The sequence below is a fragment of the Nicotiana attenuata genome, unplaced genomic scaffold (genome assembly GCF_001879085.1).
Source record: "Nicotiana attenuata strain UT unplaced genomic scaffold, NIATTr2, whole genome shotgun sequence".
Lineage (NCBI taxonomy): Eukaryota > Viridiplantae > Streptophyta > Magnoliopsida > Solanales > Solanaceae > Nicotiana > Nicotiana attenuata.
Window position 1 is genome coordinate 104,873 of NW_017670603.1, and position 23,800 is coordinate 128,672.

The 23,800-nt window shown below is 41.7% G+C and overlaps 1 protein-coding gene across 1 annotated transcript; it reads left to right on the forward strand.

Moving 5' to 3' along the window:
* The first annotated feature begins 20,445 nt into the window (after window positions 1–20,445).
* On the forward strand, window positions 20,446–21,302 carry LOC109241422 (putative EG45-like domain containing protein 1). Its single transcript, XM_019408164.1, has 2 exons — window positions 20,446–20,551; window positions 21,028–21,302. The coding sequence occupies exons 1-2, from the start codon at window positions 20,446–20,448 to the stop codon at window positions 21,300–21,302; spliced, it is 381 nt and encodes a 126-aa protein (XP_019263709.1).
* The last annotated feature ends 2,498 nt before the right edge of the window (window positions 21,303–23,800 follow it).

The window sequence follows — 23,800 nt, forward strand, 5'->3', positions numbered from 1 at the left end:
CTCGATTTGAGGTCCGATTTCAAAACAAATTATAAATTTGAGTTCGTGGGGGAAAGGGTAATCGAGTTTTGGTTCGAACCTCGGGTTTTAACCATGTGGGCCCGGGGGCAATTTTTGACTTTTTGGTTAAAACTTTGGAAAACTCATTTTCATGCATTGGGGTTGATTCATTTAGCACTTATTGATGTAATTAAGTAATTTATGATTAGATACGAGCGAATTGGCGGTGGAATCAAGGGGTAAAGCTATAATTGAGACTTGAGTTGTGTTTGAGGCATCGAGGTAAGTGTTTGGTCTAACCTTAGCTTGAGGGAGTAGGAGTTGCATCCTATTTGCTATTTGTTTCTTGTTGAGTACGATGTATTGGCATGGTGACGAGTATCTATTCGTCGGTATCGAGCATGACCATGAGTCTTATATTATGATTTCCATGATTTCGTTGTATTATTCATGCCTTGGTGAAAATTTCTATTTGTTGTGTAAAGTTGTGAAAAGAATTGTGACCTATGAACATCGAGGAGCCTTGACTCCAGTTGTATAACGAATTGTGAAAGCATAAGTGATAATTGAACCTCTAAAGCAGTGGCTCGAGTGATGAATTGAATTGTGATGTAAAAGTGAGAAAGAGAAGAGATCATTATGTTGCCCCCTTGCCGGGCTATTGTTGAGTTGTGGTTCCCTTATATTGTGTTCTTCATTGATATTACGAATACTTAGGTTGATGATTCTTTGTGTTAGGTAAAGATTATGGTTATAGCTGGGGTAGTTAGATGTTGGGACAAGTTTGGGTATAGCTGAGGTAGATAGGTGTTGTAACAAGTTTGGGTATAGCTGAGGTAGTTAGGTGTTGTCCAAGTTTGGGTATAGCTGAGGTAGTTAGGTGTTGTAACAAGTTTGGGTATAGCTGAGGTAGTTAGGTGTTGTCCAAGTTTGGGTATAGCTGAGGTAGTTAGGTGTTGTAACAAGTTTGGGTATAGCTGAGGTAGATAGGTGTTGTAACAAGTTTGGTTATAGCTGTTTCTTTTTCCCTTGCCGGGATAGTGTAGACCTTTTGATCCCTTGTCGGGACTCTTGTTATAATTATAAATATTATATATGGATTGGGTTGCACGCCGTAACAATATTATATATGGATCGGGTTGCACGCCGCAAGAATATTATATATGGATCGGGTTGCACGCCGCAACAATATTATATATGGATCGGGTTGCACGCCGCAACAATATGATATGGGAGCGGGTGGTACGCCTACCACAAGATATAATGAAATGGGAGCGGGTGGTACGCCTACTACAAGATATAATGAAATGAGAGCGGGTGGTACGCCTACCACAAGATATAATGAAATGGGAGCGGGTCGTACGCCTACCACGAGATATAATGAAATGGGAGCGGGTGGTACGCCTACCACAAGATATAATGAAATGGGAGCGGGTGGTACGCCTACCACAAGATATAATGAAATGGGAGTAGGTGGTACGCCTACCACGAGATATAATGAAATGGGATCGGGTTGCACGCCTGCAAGAAGATGTGAAAAGAAAGTGAAATCTGCCTTGTTGTTCCTTATTCTTGCTAGTGGTTGGATTTTGATTCCTTTATAATTCTCTTGATATTCTGTTTTTACCTGTTATTCCCTGAAGCATGTTTCCCCCTCCCATCCTTACTTGCTTATACCTACTTTACTTTCTGCTGTATATTATATAACTGCACAGGTTTATTTGGGGTCGGTTGTGCTGATACTACACTCTGTGCTCTTTTGCACAGTTCCAGGTCCCGGACAGTAGCAGTAGCTCGGGAGCAAGCCTTCAGTCCACCGAGACTCCGAGATAGCCGTGCACGCGTCTGCAGGCCCGACGTCTCCTCTGTCTTATATTTCATTCTGTAATCTCATGTTTTCGTGACAAACAGTGTTATATTTTTTTTCAAACGATTGTATTTAGTAGTCTTAGTAGTCCGTGGATGATGTGACACCAGTTCTTGGGTAGAGGCACATGTAGGCGCCATCACGACCCCCGAGGGTGGGGAAATCTGGGTCGTGACAAGTTGGTATCAGAGCTCTAGGTTACACAGGTCTCACAATTCACGGACAAGCTCAGTAGAGTCTGAGGGATCGGTACGGAGACGTCTGTATTTTTCCCCCAGAGGCTATGGAGTTAGGAAAACTTCACACTTGTTCTTTCCTGTCGTGCGGCTTTGTTTCTCAAATGCTAAATTGAAATCTCTACTCTTGTCCCTTCGCGAATGGCGAGGTCATGTACCACTTCTTCAGCTGAGCAACAACACAGACCTGTGATAGATCAGCTACGTCTTCGGAGGCTTTGTGGAGGTTGGATAAATTTCACCAAGCTCTTCACTACTACATTCAGCGGTGCATCTACTGAGGATCCCCAGGATTATCTAGACAACTGTCATGAGGTTCTCAGGAACATGGGGATCATGGAAACCAATGGGGTCGATTTTGCTACCTTCGCTTGTCTGGATCCGCCAAGACCTGTTGGAGAGATTATTGATTAGCTATACCAGTTAGGTCACCAGCTTTGACTTGGGAGCAGTTCACACAGCTATTTCTGGAGAAGTTTCTCAACATCACCCAGAGAGAGGTATTAGAGGTGGAGGTAGAGGTATTAGAGGTGGAGGTAGAGGTATTAGAGGAGGAGATAGAGATGCTAGAGGTGGAGGTAAAGGTATTAGAGGAGGACGTGCAGGTACTGTTCAGGTTTGTGGTAGAGAAGCTTTGGTTTTATTTTGCATTGTATCGGGTCATGCCTAGTGATCCTTTGAGTGCCCCTATTATGTGTCTACGCCGGTGGGTGATTCTATTGTGGTGGATCATGTCCATTGTTCATGTATAGTGGTTATTGGAGGTCTTGAGACTCGTGTAGATTTGCTTCTTCTGGACATGGATGATTTTGGTGTTATATTGGGGAATGGACTGGTTATCACCGTACCACGCTATCTTGGGCTGTCATGCCAAGACTGTAACGTTAGCTTTACCGGGTGTGCCTCATTTAGAGTGGAGAGGGACTCCTGGTCATTCTACCCGCAGTGTTATATCGTATGTGAAGGCTCGGCGTATGGTCGAGAAGGGGTGTTTGGCCTATTTAGCATATGTTCGTGATTCCAGTGCTGAGGTTCCCTCTATTGATTCTGTGCCCGTTGTTTGTGAGTTCCCTGATGTTTTTCCTTCAGACCTGCCGGGTATACCACTCGACAGGGATATTGACTTCTGCATTGATCTGGTTTCGGGCACTCAGCCCATTTCTATCCCAACATATCGTATGGCCTCGCCGGAGTTGAAGGAGCTAAAGTAAAAGTTGCAGGACTTGCTTGAGAAGGGTTTCATTAGACCCAGTGTATCACCTTGGGGTGCGCCGGTGTTATTTGTCAAGAAGAAGGATGGGTCAATGAGAATGTGTATTGATTACCGGCAATTGAACAAGGTAACGATCAAGAATAAGTATCCACTGCCGAGGACTGATGATTTGTTCGACCAGCTTCAGGGTGCCAGGGTATTTTCCAAGATTGATTTGCGATCTGGCTACCATCAGTTGAGGATTAGGGCATCCGATGTCCCTAAGATAGCTTTCCGAACGCGGTACGGGCATTATGAGTTCTTGGTTATGTCATTCGGGTTGACAAATGCCCCAGCAGCTTTCATGGACTTGATGAACCGAGTGTTCAGGCCTTACTTGGACTCATTCGTGATACTTTTCATTAATGATATATTGATATACTCCCGCAGTCAGGAGGAGTACGAGCAACACCTTAGAGTGGTTCTTCAGACTCTGAGGGATAGTCAATTATATGCCAAGTTCTCCAAGTGTGAGTTCTGGCTGAGTTCAGTTGCATTTCTGGGTCATGTTGTATCAGCGGAGGGTATTCAGGTGGACCCAAAGAAGATAGAGGCAGTCAAGAACTCTCCTAGACCAGCATCAGCTATAGAGATCCAGAGTTTCTTGGGGTTGGCAGGCTACTATCGACGGTTCGTGGTGGGGTTTTTGTCCATTGCAGCCCCGATGACCAGATTGACCCAGAAGGGTGCCCAGTTCAGATGGTCGGACGAGTGTGAGGCGAGCTTTCAGAAGCTCAAGACAGCTCTGACTACGGCACCGGTGTTGGTTTTGCCCACAGGTTCAGGGCCTTATACAGTCTATTGTGATCCTTCCCGTGTTGGGCTTGGAGCAGTGTTGTTGCAGGATGGCAAAGTCATTGCATATGCTTCGAGGCAGTTGAAGATTCATGAGAAGAACTATCCGGTCCATGATTTGGAGTTGGCAGCCATAGTTCACGTATTGGAGACTTGGAGGCATTATCTGTATGACGTGGCATGTGAGGTGTTCACAAATCACAAGAGTCTTCAGTACTTGTTCAAGCAAAAAGAGTTGAATTTGAGGCAGAGGAGGTGGTTGGAGTTGTTGAAGGAGTATGATATCACCATTTTATATCATCTTGGGAAGGCCAATGTGGTGGCCGATGCATTGAGTAAGAAGTCAGCCAGTATGGGCAGTCTTGCTTATATTCCGGTCGGAGAGCGGCCGCTTGCTTTGGATGTTCAGGCTTTAGCCAATCAATTCGTGAGGATGGATGTTTTTGAGCCCAGTCGTGTGTTAGCTTGCACGGTCTCTCGTTCTTCATTATTGGAGCGTATCCGTGATCGGCAGTATGATGATCCCTATTTGTGTGTCCTTAGAGACACGGTGCAGCGCGGAGGTGCCAGGCATGTTACCTTAGATGATGATGGAGTTTTGAGATTGCAGGGTCGAGTATGTGTGCCTAATGTGGATGGGCTCCGAGAGTTGATATTGGAGGAGGCCCATAGCTCCCGGTACTCTATTCATCCGGGTGTTGCGAAGATGTATCGGGATTTGCGACAACATTATTGGTGGCGTAGAATGAAGAAGGATATCGAAGCATATGTGGCTCGTTGTTTGAATTGTCAGCAGGTTAAGTACGAGCATCAGAGGCCTGGTGGTTTATTTCATAGGATTGAGCTTCCCGAGTGGAAGTGGGAGCGGATCACTGTGGACTTTGTTACTGGACTCCCGCAGACTCGGAATAAGTCCGACACAGTATGGGTCATTGTTGATAGGTTGACCAAGTCAGCACATTTCATTCCTGTGGCAGTCTCCCATTCTTCTGAGAGGTTAGCTGAGATCTATATTCGGGAGATTGTTTGCCTTTATGGTGTGCCCGTATCTATCATTTCGGAGCGGGGTACGCAGTTTACCTCAAGCTTTTGGAGAGCAGTTCAGCGAGAATTGGGCACACGGGTTGCGTTGAGCACAACATCTCATCCCTAGACGGACGGTCAGTCCGAGCGGACTATTAAGATCTTGGAGGATATGCTTCGAGCTTGTGTCATCGACTTTGGAGGTTCGTGGGATCAGTTTTTGCCTTTGGCGGAGTTTGCCTACGATAACAGCTACCAATCGAGTATCCAGATGGCTCCTTATGAGGCTTTATATGGTAGGCGGTGTCGATCTTCGGTTGGATGGTTTGAGCCGGGGGAGGCTCGGTTGTTGGGTACGGATCTGGTTCAAGAGGCCTTGGACAAGGTTAAGATCATTCAGGATAGGCTTCGTTCAGCTCCGTCCAGGCAAAAGAGCTATGCAGACCGCAAGGTTCGAGATGTGGCTTTTATGGTTGGTGAACGGGTATTGCTCCGAGTGTCGCCTATGAAAGGCTTGATGAGATTTGGGAAGAAGGGCAAGCTTAGCCCTAGGCTCATTAGTCCGTTTGAGATTCTTGATCGAGTGGGTGAGGTGGCTTATAGACTTGCTTTGCCGCCGAGCTTATCAGCCGTACATCCAGTGTTTCATGTGTCCATGCTTCGGAGGTATCACGGCGATCCAGCCCACGTGTTAGATTTCAGCACTGTCTAGTTGGACAAGGACTTGTCTTATGAGGAGGAGCCGGTAGCTATTCTAGACCGGCAGGTTCGTCAGTTGAGATCCAAGAATTTCCCTTCTGTTCGTGTTCAGTAGAGAGGTCAGCCTCCTGAGGCATCGACCTGGGAGTCCGAGTCCGATATGCGGAGCCGTTATCCTCATCTTTTCCCCGACTCGAGTACTTCCTTCTTCTGTCCGTTCGAGGACGAACGGTTGTTTTAGAGGTGGAGAATGTGACGACCCAAAGGGGTCATCACCTGTTTTAAATGAATTCAGTACTTCCGAGGCCTTGAAAACCTCATTTAGAGTCGCCTCGATTTGCGTGCGCAGTCCGGACGCGTAGCCGAAAAGCTTAGAAGTGAAATTCTATGAAAAATGCTAAATTTTTTATGTTAAAATGAATAAATTTGACATTGGTCAACATTTTGGGTAAACGGACCCGGACCCGTGATTTGATGGTCCCGGAGGGTCCGTCGGAAAATATGGGACTTGGGCGTATGCCCAGAATCGAATTTCGAGGTCCCATGCCCGAGAAATGAATTTTTTTGTAAAAATTGTTTTCTGAAATTATTTATGGAAATTGGAAATGAAATCTGATTAGAAAGCCATAGTATCGGGCCCGTATTTTTGTTCCGGTGCCCGGTACAGGTCTTATATATGTTTTAAGTCCTTCCTGTGAAATTTGGTTGAAAACGGACGTCGTTTGACGTGATTCGGACCTAAATTGGAAAATTTGAGATTTTATGAAGTTTGAAAGAATTCTTGGATTTTGGGGTTTAATTCGATATTTATGATGTTATTTTGGCGATTTGATCGTGCAAATAAGTGCGTAGGATGTTTTTGAGGTTGTGTGCATATTTGGTTTGGACTCCCAAGGGCTCGGATGAGTTTTGGATAGGCCACGGGTTGCATTTTTGAACTTACAAATTTTCTGGTATGAACTGACCTGCAGGCTTCGCATTTGCGAAGCCAGCCTCGCAAATGCGAGCTATGCATCCTAAATGCGAGACAACGCCTGAGCAGCCCTCTTCGCAAATGCGAAGACTTCCATCGCAAAAGCGATGCCCACCTAGATCCTCAGTCATGGCATATGCGATATTCTTCTCGCAAATGCGAAGTCGCAATTGCGACTACTTCTTCACAAATGTGAAACCTGGGGAATTTTGAAGGGGTTCGCAAATGCGAACTTGACTTTGCAATTCCCATATTTGAGGGTCGGGGTTCGCAATTGCGAACCCCTGTTCGCAATTCCCGTATTTGCAACCTGTAAATTTTTATGCTTAGTCGATTTTTAAGTCATTTTCACCCCATATTAAAAACACAACTCCTTGGGACGATTTTTCAAGAACAAACCTTCTTCCAAATCAATTGTAAGTTAGTTTTTACTCATTTCTTTCAATCATTATCATCTTTTAACATGATTTCAACCTAAAATCAAAGATTTTCATGGGGGATCGGGTTGCACGCCGCAACAATACTATATATATGGATCGGGTTGCACGCCGCAACACTATTATATATATGGATCGGTTTACACGCACGCAACAATATGATATGGGAGCGGGTGGTACGCCTACCACAAGATATAATAAAATGGGAGCGGGTGGAACGCCTACCACAAGATATAATGAAATGGGAGTGGGTGGTACGCCTACCACAAAATATAATGAAATGGGAGCGGGTGGTACGCCTACCACGAGATATAATGAAATGGGAGCGGGTGGTACGCCTACCACGATATATAATGAAATGGGAGCGGATGGTACGCCTACCACAAAATATAATGAAATGGGAGCGGGTGGTACGCCTACCACAAGATATAATGAAATGGGAGCGGGTGGTACGCCTACCACGAGTTATAATGAAATGGGATCTGGTTGCACGCCTGAAACAAGATGTGAAAAGAAAGTGAAATCTGCCTTGTTTTTCCTTATTCTTGCTAGTGTTTGGATTTTGATTCCTTTATAGTTCTCTTGATATTCTGTTTTTACCTGTTATTCCCCGAAGCATGTTTTCCCCTCCCATCCTTACTTGCTTATACCTGTTTTACCTTCCGCTATTTATTATATAATTGCACAAGTTTATTTGATAGTCTGGTCCTAGCCTCGTCACTACTTCGCTGAGGTTAGGCTAGGCACATGGGATCGGTTGTGCTGATACTACACTCTGTGCTCTTTTGCACAGATCCAGGTCCCGGACAGCAGCAGTAGCTCGAGAGCCAACCTTTAGTCCACCGAGACTCCGAGATAGCCTTGCACGCGTCCGTAGGCCCGGCGTCTCCTCTATCTTATATTTCATTCTGTTATCTCATGTTTTTGAGACAAACAGTGTTATATTTTTTTCAAACGATTGTATTTAGTACTCTTAGTAGTCCCTGGATGATGTGACACCAGTTCTTGGGTAGAGGCACATGTTGAATTCCGCATTATTGTTCAGCTTATTTAATTTAAGTCTTCGTCTTTAATTTCATATTCCGCGGTCATTTAGATATTTATCGCTTGATGTTATGATTGATAAAAGGATTTAAAATAAAGTAGGTAAGAGTTTATGATTTGTGGCTTGCCTAGCTTCTACGAGTAGGCGCCATCACGAACTTCAAGGGTGGGGAAATCCGGGTCGTGACACTATAGATTTTATTCCTGATATTGTTATACGAGGTTTGAGATTTTGTTTTTCTGGGGCCCTCTGGTAATTGACCTTAGGATTAGTTTATATGAGTTTACTATTTTATTTCGATCATGTTTTCTGTTATTATTATTTTGTACAGGTTTATTGTGAGTGACATGCCATAGACTCATCACTATTTCAACGAGGTTAGGCTCGGCACTTACTACATGAGGTTCGTTGTATTCATGCTACACTTCTGCACTTCATGTACAGATTCCTGTGTTGGTCCTAGTGGCGCGGAGTGGAAACTGCTCGGATTTGACAGTTATAGGAGACTTGAGGTAGAGCTGTTAGTGTTCGCAGTCTCTAAAGTCCCCTTCTACCATGATGTAACTACCCGACCGGTCGTTTTGAGCTTTTGCACGTTGATCGCCAGTTCTCGGGCATGACTTGCCTCGTGTAATGTATAATGACTAATGTAGATCGTTGGTTTTGGTTTTCAGGAAAAATTTGGAATGAATTTGAAAGAACAGTCTCAGTTGAAAGCTTTGAACTTGAAAGATTTGACCAAGAGTTGACTTATTTGTGTATGAGTTCGGATCGGAATCTTTATGATTTGGTTAACTTGGTTGGGTGATTTATGACTTAGGAGCGCGATCGGAATGCATTTTGGAAGTCCGTGGAAGGATTTGGCTTGAATTGGCAAAGTTAGTATTTTGGCGAATTCCAGTTGAAAGGTGAGATTTTGATCCGAGGGTCGGAATGGAATTCCGAGAGTTGCTGTAGCTTCGTTATGTCATTTGTGATGTGTGTGCATAATTTCAGGTTAGTCGAACATCGTTTGGTCGGGTTTTTGATTGAAAGTGAATTTCAGAAGTTTCTGGAAACTTAGGCTCGAATTCGATGAGTTTTGGGTAATTTGATGTTGTTTGAGGTATTTTGATGATTGGAAAAGGTTTGAATGATGTTATGGATTATGTTGGTATGTTTGGTTGAGGTCCCGAGGGCCTTGGGTGTGTTTCGGATGGTCAATCGGACCACTTTGTGCCTTAAAAGATAGCAGGAAATTGCAGGTTTGGCTTCAGTTCTGTTGCAGGTATTTTCCTCTTCGCGATCACGTGAGGGGGCTTGCGATCGTGTAGAGTTATTTAGGGGAGGCATCCAGGTTGTTCTTCGCGTTCGCGCAGATGGGTCTGCGATCGCGTATGTTTTTATTGTTGTAAATCGCGGTCGCTTGGTATCATTCGCGATCGCGTAGTGGAAAGGTTATGAGCATCACGTTCACGTGAGGTTAAACGCGATCACGTAGAGTAAAGTTGGGCTGTGCTTCGCGATCGCGAGGTCTTTTCCGCGATCGCGATTAAGTGAAATTGAGTGCTGGGCAGAATGTTTTAAAAGCCCATTTCCGCGATTTTGAGGCTAAGAACCTCCATTTTTGGTCGATTATGAAGCTTGGGAGAGCTAATAGAAGAGGGAATTCAAGAGGATTTCTTGGAGGTAAGATATTTGATCTCAATACTCAATTGTTATGTGAATTCCACCTAGAAGTTCATGGAAACTAAGCCTAAAAATTGAAGAGCTAGGGCTTGAGAAATTGGACTTTTGATTTGGGATTTGAAAGACCGTTTGAGGTCGGATTTGAGAATTTCTGATATGTATGAACTCGTGGGAAGATAAAGAACCCGTTGATAAGGAAATTTCTGAGTTTCGAGAAGTGGGCTCGGGGCTCGGGTTTTGGTAATTTCGGGATTTGTGCCCGTTATTGATTGTTTTCGCTTGGGCTTTGTTCCCTTAGCATATTGTGATGTATTCGCTCAGATATTGGATAGATTCGATGTGCGTGGAGGTCGATTCGAGGGGCAAAGGCGTCGTGAGCTAGAGATATCACCGGTTCGAGGTGAGTAATGATTGTAAATGATATCCTGAGGGTTTCAAACCCCGGATTGCACATCGTAGTGCTGTATTGAGGCGAGACACGTGCTGGATGATGAGCGTGGGGTCTTTTACTGTTGGGGATCGTGACTTGGTCCGTCCCGATTGATGATTTTACCACATATTTGACTGAAACTTATTTGTTATCATTATAATTTGGGCCGATTGCCATATTTTGGGTTCGTGCCAATTATTTGAACCCCTTCGGGGATGGTTGTTGATATTTCCTCACTGTTTGATTTTATACTTGAACTCAGTCATGTATTTTCCACTGTTATCAAAACTCAACCAAGTTTATTTTGCTTTAACACTTGAAATGATATTTTCTATACTACTTTTGGGCTGAGCACATGTTTTACTGTTGCCCGAGGGGCTTATGTGATTTTTGACTGAGTAAGGCCTAGGGCCTGTGTGTGAGGATACTTTTGGATAGGGCTGCACGCCGCAGCAGTGTTATACTGATACTGAGATGAGGCTGAGGGCCTAGACTTGATTCCACGAGATGGCTTGATATTGCGCTTGGGCCGTATGGGGCCCCTCCCGGAGTCTGCACACCCCCAGTGAGCGCCGTAGACGATAAATAGATCGGGCTGCATGCCGCAGCGATATATGGATCGGGCTGCACGCCGCAGCGGTACTGGTACTGTTCAATGTGTTTACTTTATTTCATTTGCCTGCCATTATCTGTTGTCTGTGTTACTTCATTCAATACCTACCTGATTGCCTAGCATTATCTGAAAACTGAGTGTTGTGCCCGAGGGGCAAATTTCTGTGCTTATCTACACTATTGTTTTGCATTCAATTGCGTAGCCGCTGAAAAAGTTATTTCCAAAAGAGGTTTAAACTGAGCCAAGATGTTTTTCTAAGGATTTCACAGCTTCACTGTTTTTACTAAAAAGGGTTTTACACCGCTCTATACAGCGAATCATATTGGTTTACGAGATTTCTTACTGCTCAGTTATTATTTACCTTTATTACTCACTGAGTTGGAGTACTCACTTTACTCCCTGCACCTTGTGTGCAGATGCAGGTATTTGTTCACCCGGTAGCGGGTTTTGAGCTGATCGGAGGCTAAGTTTATCGGAGTTTAGCGAGGTGACTGCTAGCGCTCGCAGCACTGCATTTCTTCCTTATTTTTATCAGTCCTCTTTTGTTTATTTTAGGCCTTGTAGTGGCATTTATACTCTCATAGATGCTCGTGACTTGTGACACCCAGGTTTGGGCTGTGTTTGGGTTGTATTTCGCACTTAATAAAGAAATCTTTTGTTTAGACTGTGGTTATTTAGTTATGCTAAAACTGCTTATTAATATTAACTATTCTGAAAAGGCAATTTGGGTTGGTTGGCTGGCCTTGTCTTCACGAGAGGCGCCATCACGACCGGATCGGGGTTTGGGTCGTGACAAGTTGGTATCAGAGCCTAGGTTACATAGGTCTCACGAGTCATAAGCAGGTTTAGTAGAATCTTGCGGATCGGTACGGAGACGTCTGTATTTATCCTCGAGACGCTGTATAACCTTTAGGAAAACTTCACATTCTTGAATTCTTATCGTCCGTCCTTGATTCAGCTTGAAAAGAAACTCTTGAAATTCCTTTCACGCATTCGTATGCGCGCATGGGCGCTAAGTATCGGATGTGCCTTGATGGCTTGTGATTCCCCGATCGAGGGGCGAGATGTGATCTCTGTGAGTTGATGTTGGGCCAGTCTGAAGGACTTGAGGCCGGATCTTTGCCTATGGCTTGAGCACCGAGGTGCTGATTGTGTGAGCAAGTGTTTTGGACTTATATGTTCGGTATTGTCCCTATTAGTGGGAATGACGGTTGGATAGCTATGTGATGAGTATGTTAGTACTGCGAGATGTATCTATATGACTTGGAAGTGACGAGGAAGTCTGCTGGATGATAGATGAACTATTAAGTGTTTGATTTCCATCGTGATTTGATGTGTAGCCCGAGTTATGGGCGCGTGAAGAATCTCTCGTGTCTCCTAGTTGGGGAGTGAATTGCATTTCATGTTGAGGTACGAGTTCAGACCCAGGAAGACTAAGTGACTGTGTAATGTGTATGATGGTGGAAGGTATACAGAGATGATGGATTGAGGCGAAGCAGGTGGGTTATCTCCTGCGGAGTGTTTTGAAGTGGTGTGATCCTTATGTGTATGTTGGAAGATCTCATGTGTAAGTGAGAAGTACGTGTTGAAATTTGAAATTTTGGGTTGCTTAAGCGAGTGGGTTTAACTGTTACGAGAATGAGTGCGAGATTTGCCGAAGATTAAAGTACTAGATGATCTGTGTTTTCAGAAGCTTACGAAGGATTTGAGTTTAATCTCACTATGGTATTGTGGCATCAATAGAGTAAAAGTGTTATGAGCTATTGAGTGTATCTTGATCTATGGCTTCGAGCCAAGTGGGGGAGTCGGCTGTGAGCAGTTGATTGCACGGTTAGGTGCTATGTTAGTTCCAGTTTGGGGCGTGCGAGTGAATTAGCTATGGCTAGAGTAAAGGAAAATTTTGACAAAGGTTATATTATGCTTCATAGGGTATGAGAATCACGAAATGTCTAGAGTTGTTGTTGGTAAAGAATGCTCGGTGCATAGAGCAGGAAGTTGCTTGGTTGTATTGGGATGAGGATTTCATTCTGCGATATCGGAGTGCCAATGAGGCACGGGTGGTTCTGTTCGTTGGGTCATGTAAATTGCAGCTTGAGTAAGAGTGAGTGACTTGCGAGAATAGTTCTAATGTGTTCAAGAGTCTGTATACATCAATTGAGTGCTCTAAAGTTGCACATGTGGTTAGAAACTGTTGTTCATTGGAAGAGGTCAAGACTTGTGGTATTTCTATGTGAATTATGGGATTCTATGTATCAGTATCAAGAAAGTAAAGGTAACGGACTTAGATTAGCAGGAAGTTCTTTAGAGTAAAGCATTCTGGAATGTGGTGTTTCTGGGAATATTCGAGAGAGTATTCAGCGGCTTATGGGTCTTAGACAGTATGGTTTTATGCTTGGGTTTCGTGTGGTGAGCCTGGGTTGAGGAATTGTAGTGCTACAGCAAGAGGGGATATCAAGTTGAAAATGAATCAGAAGGAAATTTAGATAGATGGGGTAGCCTGATAGTAGACCGGATCGGCATGGTAAGGATATGATTAATTCTTTGTGTGTGTTCGAGCTAATGAGTTCGTACAAGTATTTTGCAGCAATGCTCTTGGGTTTGATGGCTTGCTTAGCTTGGTCTAGTTAGAAGGATTCAGTCTTGGCAGTTTAATTTGTGCAAACGGAATTGGGAGAGTTCTTGTTGATTTCTACCGTGGTTGGAGAGGTGCATTTTCTACGAATGTCGGAGGCATGGGATGTGTAATGATTTTACTTCTATATGGGATCAATGGAAGTTCTTGGCTAGATGAGTTACAGTCCAGTTCTGAATGGAAGTTCATAAAACTCTTAGGCAACGGGTAGCCTCAGATAATCAAGGAAATGGTACTGCTAATTGGAAGTGATTTGACGGGAGTATATGTTTCAGAAAAAGGGTAATGTGATTAAACTGATGATGCTTCGGTAGTATTGCGGCACTTTCTTGTTGGGTCGACTGGTGATATTCGAGTTTGCTTGGTGGCACAGAGAAATTTTAGAGTATCTATCGTGGAATGATTGGGTATTAAAGTTGTGGCACGTGTTCGGACGGCGAAATGGGGATCGGATATGGTGATTCATGTGTTGTGTGGATGTGGAGACGGAAGTTCTCATATTCAGGCTATGATGTGGTATGTTAGATTCAGATGTGATGCTGGGGTTAGACTAGTTGTCTCCGTGTTGGGTTATTCAGGACTATTGCGCTATGGGCTATGCCGGAAATGCCACGGGTTGGGTGGCGAGGTGTTGGATTATGTTCTAGTAGAGTGGTTTATATTTCGAAGACCCAACGAACGGCTGGGAAGGATTGCCTTTCTTAATTGGGCCTTCGTGATGGATGTCAGTATAGAGGTTGCTATCATTGATTCAGTTCCGGTGTTGAGGGACTTTTCGGATGCGTTTTCTTGTGGCCGGGCATGTCGTCGGGCAAGGTTGTTGATTTCGGTTTTGATTCGGTGTCGGGCACCGCATCGTAGGGCACCGACAGAGTTTAAAAGTTGTGAGAACAGCTTCAGGATTTCCTTAATAAAGAGTTCGTTGGTAGGCCAATATGGATGCGTGTCCTAGCTTGAGTCGGCTTGGTTGGCTCCGAATTGTATGGTTGAGGGATATGTAGATTCGATTGTTATTGAGCTGGTTGGTAAACTGGGAGATCTATGAGCTATCTTTCGGTGTTGCGTGGCGTTATGATTTGTTGGTTATGGACACATATGGTGCGGTTTATTTGGGGTCTCGTAGTGAAAGTCGAGCAGGAAGAGTAATTGGGTGTTGCTCGGTGAATGGCGTAACGGTTATGACCTATCGGGCTGTGTGGTATATATTATTTGTTTCACCGTGGGTGTGATGTTTTTCTTTGGTCCCAGACATCAAATGGTGCGTGGTTGTCGCCTTTGAGCATAGTGACTTGAGGTGCTTCATGTGGAGTAGTGTTTGGATAGGATTGTGCATTGCCGTGAAGCTATATGGAGATATTATCTTGCGGGATAGATTCATGTGTTCTATTCTATGATGTGAGACGGGTTCCCAGCCTTGTCTTGTGGTGGTACTGGTGAGCTTGAGGTACAACTCTTTCATTTGAGTCATTTTCATGATTTGAGTATGTTCGGACCATTGCTTATTGGTGCGCGTATTATGCTAGTTGTGGCTTAGGCCTCTATTGATGTGTCATGACACCAGAGTTGTGTGTTGGATTAGAGGAAATCATTGGGATCTATAATGAATACGATCGGATTCGATTTCAGCATGCTGGAAGGTTAATATCGAGGATCGGCTCGAAAATTTGCTATGGTAATTGCCAAAGGAGAAATGGCTTCATGAATGGTTGATATGAGAAATGGTCATGGTTTATTGCGTGTTTCATTTATCGTTGGTAGTATATGAAAGTGTTGGAATGAGACTTTAGCTGATAAGAGGTTTTGTATCGATAGTTGGTTGTTGTGGGCAGCTGCTGTGAATGGAAGTTATCGCTACATGCTTTTGAGTTATGTGGTATATCATATAATTGCACCTGAGGTTGCAGGTATGGGTTATTACGGCTGGCTCGGGCTTATTCTGAATATAGATGTGAGGTTCTGATCTTGTGTATGATTTCGGAAATGGAAATGTGGTTCTGTGGTCTATGGGCTAGATTGGGTTGTGAAATTTCAGTTGCAATGTGATCGGACCTATATGAGATAGGGTGACGTGGGATCACCCCCGAGTATATGCATGGTAAAGTTATTTCAGCTATTGGTTGGATTTTAGAACAACTCCGAGTACATTCGAGGACGAACGTGCGTTTAAGTGGGGGAGGATGTAACAACCCGACCGGTCGTTTTGAGCTTTTGCACGTTGATCGCCAGTTCCCGGGCATGACATGCCCCGTGTAATGTATTATGACTAATGTAGATCGTTGGCTTTGGTTTTCAGGAAAAATTTGGAATGAATTTGAAAGAACAGTCTCAGTAGAAAGCTTTGAACCTGAAAGGTTTGACCAAGAGTTGACTTATTTCTATATGAGTTCGGATCGGAATCTGTATGATTTGGTTAACTTCGTTGGGTGATTAATGACTTAGGAGCGCGATCGGAATGCATTTTGGAAGCCCGTGGAAGGATTTGGCTTGAATTGGCAAAGTTAGTATTTTGGCGAATTCCGCTTGAAAGGTGAGATTTTGATCCGAGGGTCGGCATGGAATTCCGAGAGTTGCTGTAGCTTCGTTATGTCTTTTGTGATGTGTGTGCAAAATTTCAGGTTAGTCGGACATCGTTTGGTCGGATTTTTGATCGAAAGTGAATTTCGGAAGTTTCTGGAAACTTAGGCTTGAATTCGATGAGTTTTGGATAATTTGATGTTGTTTGAGGTGTTTTGATGATTGGAACAGGTTTGAATGATGTTATGGATTATGTTGGTATGTTTGGTTGAGGTCCCAAGGGCCTCGGGTGTGTTTCGGGTGGTCAATCGAACCACTTTGTGCCTTAAAAGATAGCAGGAAATTGCAGGTTTGGCTTCAGTGCTGTTGCAGGTATTTTCCTCTTCGCGATCGTGTGAGGGGGCTCGCGATCGCGTAGAGTTATTATGTTTTTGTTGTTGTGAATCGCGGTCGCGTGGTATCATTCGCGATCGCGTAGTGGAAAGGTTCTGAGCATAGCGTTCGCGTGAGGTTAAACGCGATCGCATAGAGTAAAGTTGGGCTGTGCTTCGCGATCACGAGGTCTTTTCCGCGATCGTGATAAAGTGAAATTGAGTGCTTGGCAGAATGTTTTAAAAGCCCATTTCCGCGATTTTGAGGGTAAGAACCTCCATTTTTGGCGACATTGAAGCTTGGGAGAGTTAATTGAAGAGGGAATTCAAGATGATTTCTTGGAGGTAAGATTTTTGATCTCAATACTCAATTATTATGTGAATTCCACCTAGAAATTCATGGAAACTAAGCCAAAAATTGAAGAGCTAGGGCTTGAGAAATTGGACTTTTGATTTGGGATTTTAAAGACCATTTGAGGTCGGATTTGAGAATTTCTGATATGTGTGAACTCGTGGGAAGATATGGAACCCGTTGATATGGAAATTTCTGAGTTTCGAGAAGTGGGCCCGGGGCTTGGGTTTTGGTAATTTCGGGATTTTTGCCCGTTATTGATTGTTTTCGCTTGGGCTTTGTTCCCTTAACATATTGTGATGTATTCGCTCTGATATTGGATAGATTCGACGCGCGTGGAGGCCGATTCGAGGGGCAAAGGCGTCTTGAGCTAGAGATATCACCGGTTCGAGGTGAGTAATGATTGTAAATGATATCCTAAGGGTTTGAAACCCCGGATTGCACATCGTAGTGCTGTATTGAGGCGAGACACACGGTGGATGATGAGCGTGGGGTCTTTACTGTTGGGGATCGTGACTTGGTCCGTCCCGATTGATGATTTTACTGCATATTTGACTGAAACTTATTTGTTATCATCATAATTTGGGCTGATTGCCATATTTGGGCTTCGTGCCAATTATTTGAACCCCTTCGGGGATGGTTGTTGATATTTCCTCACTATTTGATTTTATACTTGAACTCAGTCATGTATTTTCCACTATTTTCAAAACTCAACCAAGTTTATTTTGCTTTAACACTTGAAGTGATATTTCCGATACTATTTTTGGGCTAAGCAGCATGTTTTACTGTTGCCTGAGGGGCTTATGTGATTTTTGACTGAGTAAGGCCGAGGGCCTGTGTGTGAGGATACTTTTGGATCGGGTTGCACGCTGCAGAAGTGTTATACTGATACTGAAATGAGGCCGAGGGCCTAGACTTGATGCCACGAGATGGCTTGATATTGCGCTTGGGCCGTAAGGGGCCCCTCCCGGAGTCTGCACACCCCCAGTGAGCGCCGTCGATGATAAATGGATCGGGCTGCACACTGCAGCGACATGTGGATCGGGCTGCATGCCGCAGCGGTACTGGTACTGTTTTATGTGTTTACCTTATTTCATTTGTCTGCCATTGTCTGTTATCTGTGCTACTTCATGCAATATCTACCTGATTGCCTGGCATTACCTGATAACTGAGTGTTGTGCCCGAGGGGCGGATTTTCGTGTCGTCTTACTCCGTACCGTTTGTTTTGATTCATTTGCGTAACAGCTGAAAAAGTCATTTCCAAAAGAGGTTTAAAATGAGCTAAGACGTTTTTTTCTAAAGATTTCACTGCTTTTCTCAAAGGGTTTTACACTGCTCTATACAGCATGATGGTTTGTTTTACGGGACTTCTTACTGCTCAGTTATTATTTACCTTTATTACTCACTGAGTTGGAGTACTCACTTTACTCCCTGCACCTTGTGTGCAGATGCAGGTATTTGTTCACCTGGTAGCGGGTTTTGAGCTGATCGGAGGCTAAGTTTATCGGAGTTTAGCAAGGTGACTGCTAGCGCTCGCAGCACTGCATTTCTTCCTTATGTTTATCAGTCCTCTTTTGTATATTTTAGGCCTTGTAGTGGTATTTATACTCTGATAGATGCTCGTGACTTGTGACACCCCGGTTTGGGCTGTGTTTGGGTTGTATTCCGCACTTAATAAAGAAATCTTTTGTTTAGACTGTGGTTATTTAGTTATGCTAAAACTGCTTATTAATATTAACTATTCTGAAAAGGCAATTTGGGTTGGTTGGCTGGCCTTGTCTTCATGAGAGGCGCCATCACGGCCGGATCGGGGTTTGGGTCGTGACACATGCTTTACTGTTATTCTAGTTTAAGACAGTATTATGTCTTACTTCAGACCATATTTGTAGTATTCTAGACGCTCATGTACTTGTGACTCCGGATTTCTGGGAGTAGTTTAGTATCGCGTTACTTCAAATAACACTATGTTCATTTGTGAATTTATTAATTGTTAATTATCATCACCCTGTTATAATTGCTAAAACATGTTAATTAATTACCTAATGTTGGCTTGCCTGACAGGTAGATGTTAGGCGCCATCACGGCCCCAATAATGAAACTTCGGCTCGTGACAAAATATTCACATGAGTGTTAGCATGAATATGAACGACTAGCTTAACTAATAATGTCCCTCTATTTTTGTGTGGGATTTCATCAATAATTGTTAGATTTTGTCTGAATTCAAGCCCAATTCCAATTAACACTATTTTGTATGGGCTTACCTTTCAGAATAATGACTTTTCCCATAAAATTACAGTGGTTGTTTCCTTAAGTTATTGATCTTTTAAATATTGTTCATAATTTTATTTAATTGCTACAGTAAGCTTTTTTTCACCAAAAATAATATAAAATTTTAATATTAAAAAACTTAAAATTCTTGTTTGACGGTGAAAACTTGAAGTTAACGATAATTACTGTTAAAATTATTTGAATGTTAATAATTTACGCTTAAATTTTTAATTCAAATGCTACTTTAATGTTAAAAATCTCAAAAATCAGTTGTTTGTCCTTAGAAAGTGTTGAAGAAGACAAAATATGATCTTCTTTGATTTGATATCAATTGACTAAATTGGTGATAATGGATCGCTTTTGTTGGTGTTTGAAGTAGGTTTTTTGACATTTGAGATCATCTGGACTATATTCGATGTGGTTTGATCGAGCTTAAAATTGTAATTGGAAGAAATACTTTGTTGAATAATATAGAAAAAGTATGCCAAACGGATAGACTTTGATGAACAATTTAACAAATAGGTAAATGCTAATAACACGAAGTTACACCAATCTGGTAGAGTCTGATGAATAATTGAATAAGCACAAAATTATGCCAATCAGGTAAAGTCTATAAATAATTTAACAAATATATTGAATGTAGATAACACAAATAATGCAATATGAAAGACTTTTATGAACAATTAAACAATCACAAAGTCATGTCAATTGGGTAGAGATTATGAACAACTAACAGCATAAATAGAGCATAGAATAAAATCTATCTATCCGGTAGAGAAATCCTTGACAAGCAATAAATATATTGGGTTCGGAGGTTATTTTATAAATATATTAAAATGAAAACAATAGTTAGATACCAGTCCTTTATAGGGCCATTCGGTCCAATTTTCATAACGGAGAGCTCTTAATTGCTATCGGAGGATAATTTCAATAGTTTGCACAAGGCTAAATAGATAAAACATTCTTTATTAACTTACTATGAAAAAATATTATTAACTTGCCATATCTCGAGTGATATCTAATAATTAACCTACCTAAAGATAATTTCCTTCAGATAATAGTGCTATTATCATGCAATCACAAGTGGAATATGAAAATATTGTAATTCATTTGTACATAGTAAGACAAGAAATACATAATAAATGAATTGCCTTAATTCTCTTAACTGATTACCATATTTTAGCCAGTGGACACTTACAAAAAATACTATATAAAGATAGTTGTTGGTTAGACACTATATTAGTGAAATAAAGAAAGTTTTATAAAAGAAATGGCAATTCCTAAAAGTATTTTGCTCATTATTGGTGTTATGGCTGCTTTATTTTCTATAGCTTTGGCTACTCCAGGGACTGCCACATTTTATACGAACTATGTTCGTAAGTATTTTAGTTTTCTTTCATTAAAATTTTAATAGACCAAAACAAAATGGGATTTACGTTGTATGCATCGAGTAGTATAAATTTTCTTTACTCTATAAGTAAATTTTAATTTATAATATCAAGTTAGTTATCATTTTATTAGGTTATCATAATTTATAACCCTGTATATGACTTGATATTTTTCACTACCAACGCTATAATTTAAACTTATAAAAGAGCTTTATTGATACGAAAAAACAGTATGAAAAATGATTTGCATATTCCTTTCTATGAAAAATAAAAAATAAAAAGGTTATTGATGATACATGAGTCATTTGACTTTAGAAACAAAACAAGAACAATTGTTTTCTTCAAGTGAGAAACAATGCAAATGTCTCATTCAATTATTTGCTTAATATCATAATTTTTTTTTGTTATAACTAATTCTGAACTTGTATAGAACTGAGGCTTAATTATTATTATTATTGGTGCAGCTTCAGCATGTTATGGAAACACACCCCAAGGTACCATTATAGCAGCAGCAAGTGATCCTCTTTGGAATAATGGTGCAATATGTGGCAAAACTTTCAATGTCACATGCACTGGTCCAACAAATCCAGTGCCACACCCTTGCACTGGCAAGAGTATTGTGGTAAAGATTGTTGATCATTGCCCTGGATGTGGTGGGACCCTAGATCTATCTAAAGAAGCCTTCTCAACCATTGCTAATCCTGTTGCTGGCGTTATTAAGATCGACTATATCCAGTAAGTAACGGTTTTTAACGCATATATAAATCTGATACTCTTTGGTGGCCGTGAATCGAGAAATACTAAATTCAGTTGAACCATTTAACTATATGTTGTATCTGCCACTGAGTATATTATTTTACGATTTTCAGGACATCATAAGAGCATCAAAGGCGCATGGAATTCCAATCTATACTATATATAGCATGTTTAAAATATATTCCATAGTGAAGTTGATTTGATCTATAATTCACAATTGAATGTATGTATTTGATCAATTCTAAGAATAAAAGTTCATCTTTTCCTTTTCTCTTTGTTCTATGTTGGAAAATATTGAGCATGTTTTATCAAGCGCAAGCTATTTATCACATGAAGACTGCAAGGCACGATTTTTTTTATTTTTTACATGGGAGAGGAAGGATAAGACAGAGATCATTTGAATTCCATTAGCAATGAGGATTCAGAATATCAAACATTGATTAATCAAAGAGAGATTCAACAACGAAAGGGAAGATCGATTATTTGGGATCATTCCTTTCTTCAAACGAAATGAAAAGAGATAGAATCAGGCCGATTCACAAAATGCCTTTCTGAATATTTGCCACAAATAAGTTTCAGCTACGAAACTCTTCTCAACAACCCTTAAGATCGTCATTAAAATCTTTTGTTGTGACTTTTTCCATTTTTGTGGCCACTAGATAAAGTGCTTTTCTTCTAATGCTTTCCCATGTTTCCTTCATTTTCTTCTAATGCTTTCCCATGTTTTCTTTCTCTACCTTTATCGGTAATATAAAAGCTAAAAATATACCGTTTGTCAAAGTAATTATCAGCAAAACTTAAGATCGAAGGAAATATTTCTGTAGTAAATCTAAGTCATTTTGTTCGATTCTATCTTCACTTTAGGCATCCTTATGATGTACGACCTGCTATTGCTTGAATGTTACAATAATTTTTGAACTTTTTAATTAGTAATCTAATGTAACCTTCTATTGGTTGAGTTATAATTTTTTGTCCACCAAATGTAACAACCCAATCGGTTGTTTTGAGAATTTAAGTTATATTCAGTAGCATAAGGTCTTGAACAACTTCATATTATATGTATCGACTTGCGTGCATGGTTGAATTCAGTTACCAGATGATTCAGAGTCGAATTAGAAGAAGGAATCTAGTTTTATAAGCTTAAGCGGTGAGAATTTAACCGGAATTTGACTTTTATGTAAACGGCTCTGAAATGGATTTTGGATAACTTCAACAATTTCGTATGGTAATTTGGGACTTAGGCGTATGTCCGGATTCAGATTTGGAGCATTTCGGCGAAAATTGGAAAAGTTAAAGTTTGGAAAATAGAGAAGTTCGACCCATAGTTGAATTTTGTGATATCGGGGTCGGAATGCGATTCCGAGAGTTGGAGCAGCTCCGTCATGTCATTTGGGACTTGCCTGCAAAATTTGGCGTTATTCTGGGTTGGTTTGATTGGTTTCGGCATGAGTTTTCGAAGTTGAAAGATTTGGAAGTTCATAGATTGATTCATGCGCGATTTACATTTTTGGGATTGTTTGATTTGATTCGAGACCTCGAGCGAGTCCGTGTTAGGTTTTAGAACTTTTTTGTGTGTTTTAGACGGGGTCCCGGGGGCCTCGGGTGTGTTTCGGATGGGCTACGACCATTTCCTTCTATTTTTGAACTGCTGAATCTGTCATCTGGTTTCCTTCATCGCGTTCGTGTCCTTTCCTTCGCGTTCGCAAAGTTTTATTTTGGAGGGTGATTTATTTCCTCTTCGCGTTTGCATATGTTTCCTCGCGTTTACGTAGTTAGGCCATTCCACTCTTCGCGTTCGCATACTGCTTCACGCGTTTGCGAAGAGTAGTCGTTGGGCCATCACACTTTTCTTCTTCGCGTTCGCGAACGTGTTGTCGCGTTCGCAAAGCACAACTGGGCAACTTTCATTTTCCTTCGCGTTCGTGATGCATAAAGACCTGGGCAGGCAGAATATATTCCCAAATCGAGGGTTAGACCATTTTTATCATATCTTGACTTGTGGAGCTCGGTTTTGAGCGATTCTTTGTGGGTTTTCAAGCAAATTGTCTGGGTAAGTATTTTTCACCTAGAATTTGATATATTCCATGATTTTATCTTTGTTTTTATCATTTAATTTATGTTTTGAGTTGAGGAAAATGGTGGTTTTTGATGAAAATTTTCAAAAATGAAAAATTATGATTTGAGGGACCAAGTGGTATCGAAATTTTATAATTTTTGTATGGCTAAAGTCGTATTGGAATGGGTATTCGGTTTTTGTAAAATTTGTCGGGTTCCAAGGTGCGGGTCTGGCGGTAGACTTTTGGATTTTTGGATTTTGTTAAAGATTGAGACTTTTGTGATCCGAAATAGTTTCCTGTGACTTTTATTTGTGCTTTGAAGTTATTTTGGTTCGATTTGAGCCGTCCGTAGGTCATTTCACCCGAGAAGTTCATTTTAGAGTATCGGTTTGTCTTCCTTGAGATAAGTATCTTTCCTAATTTT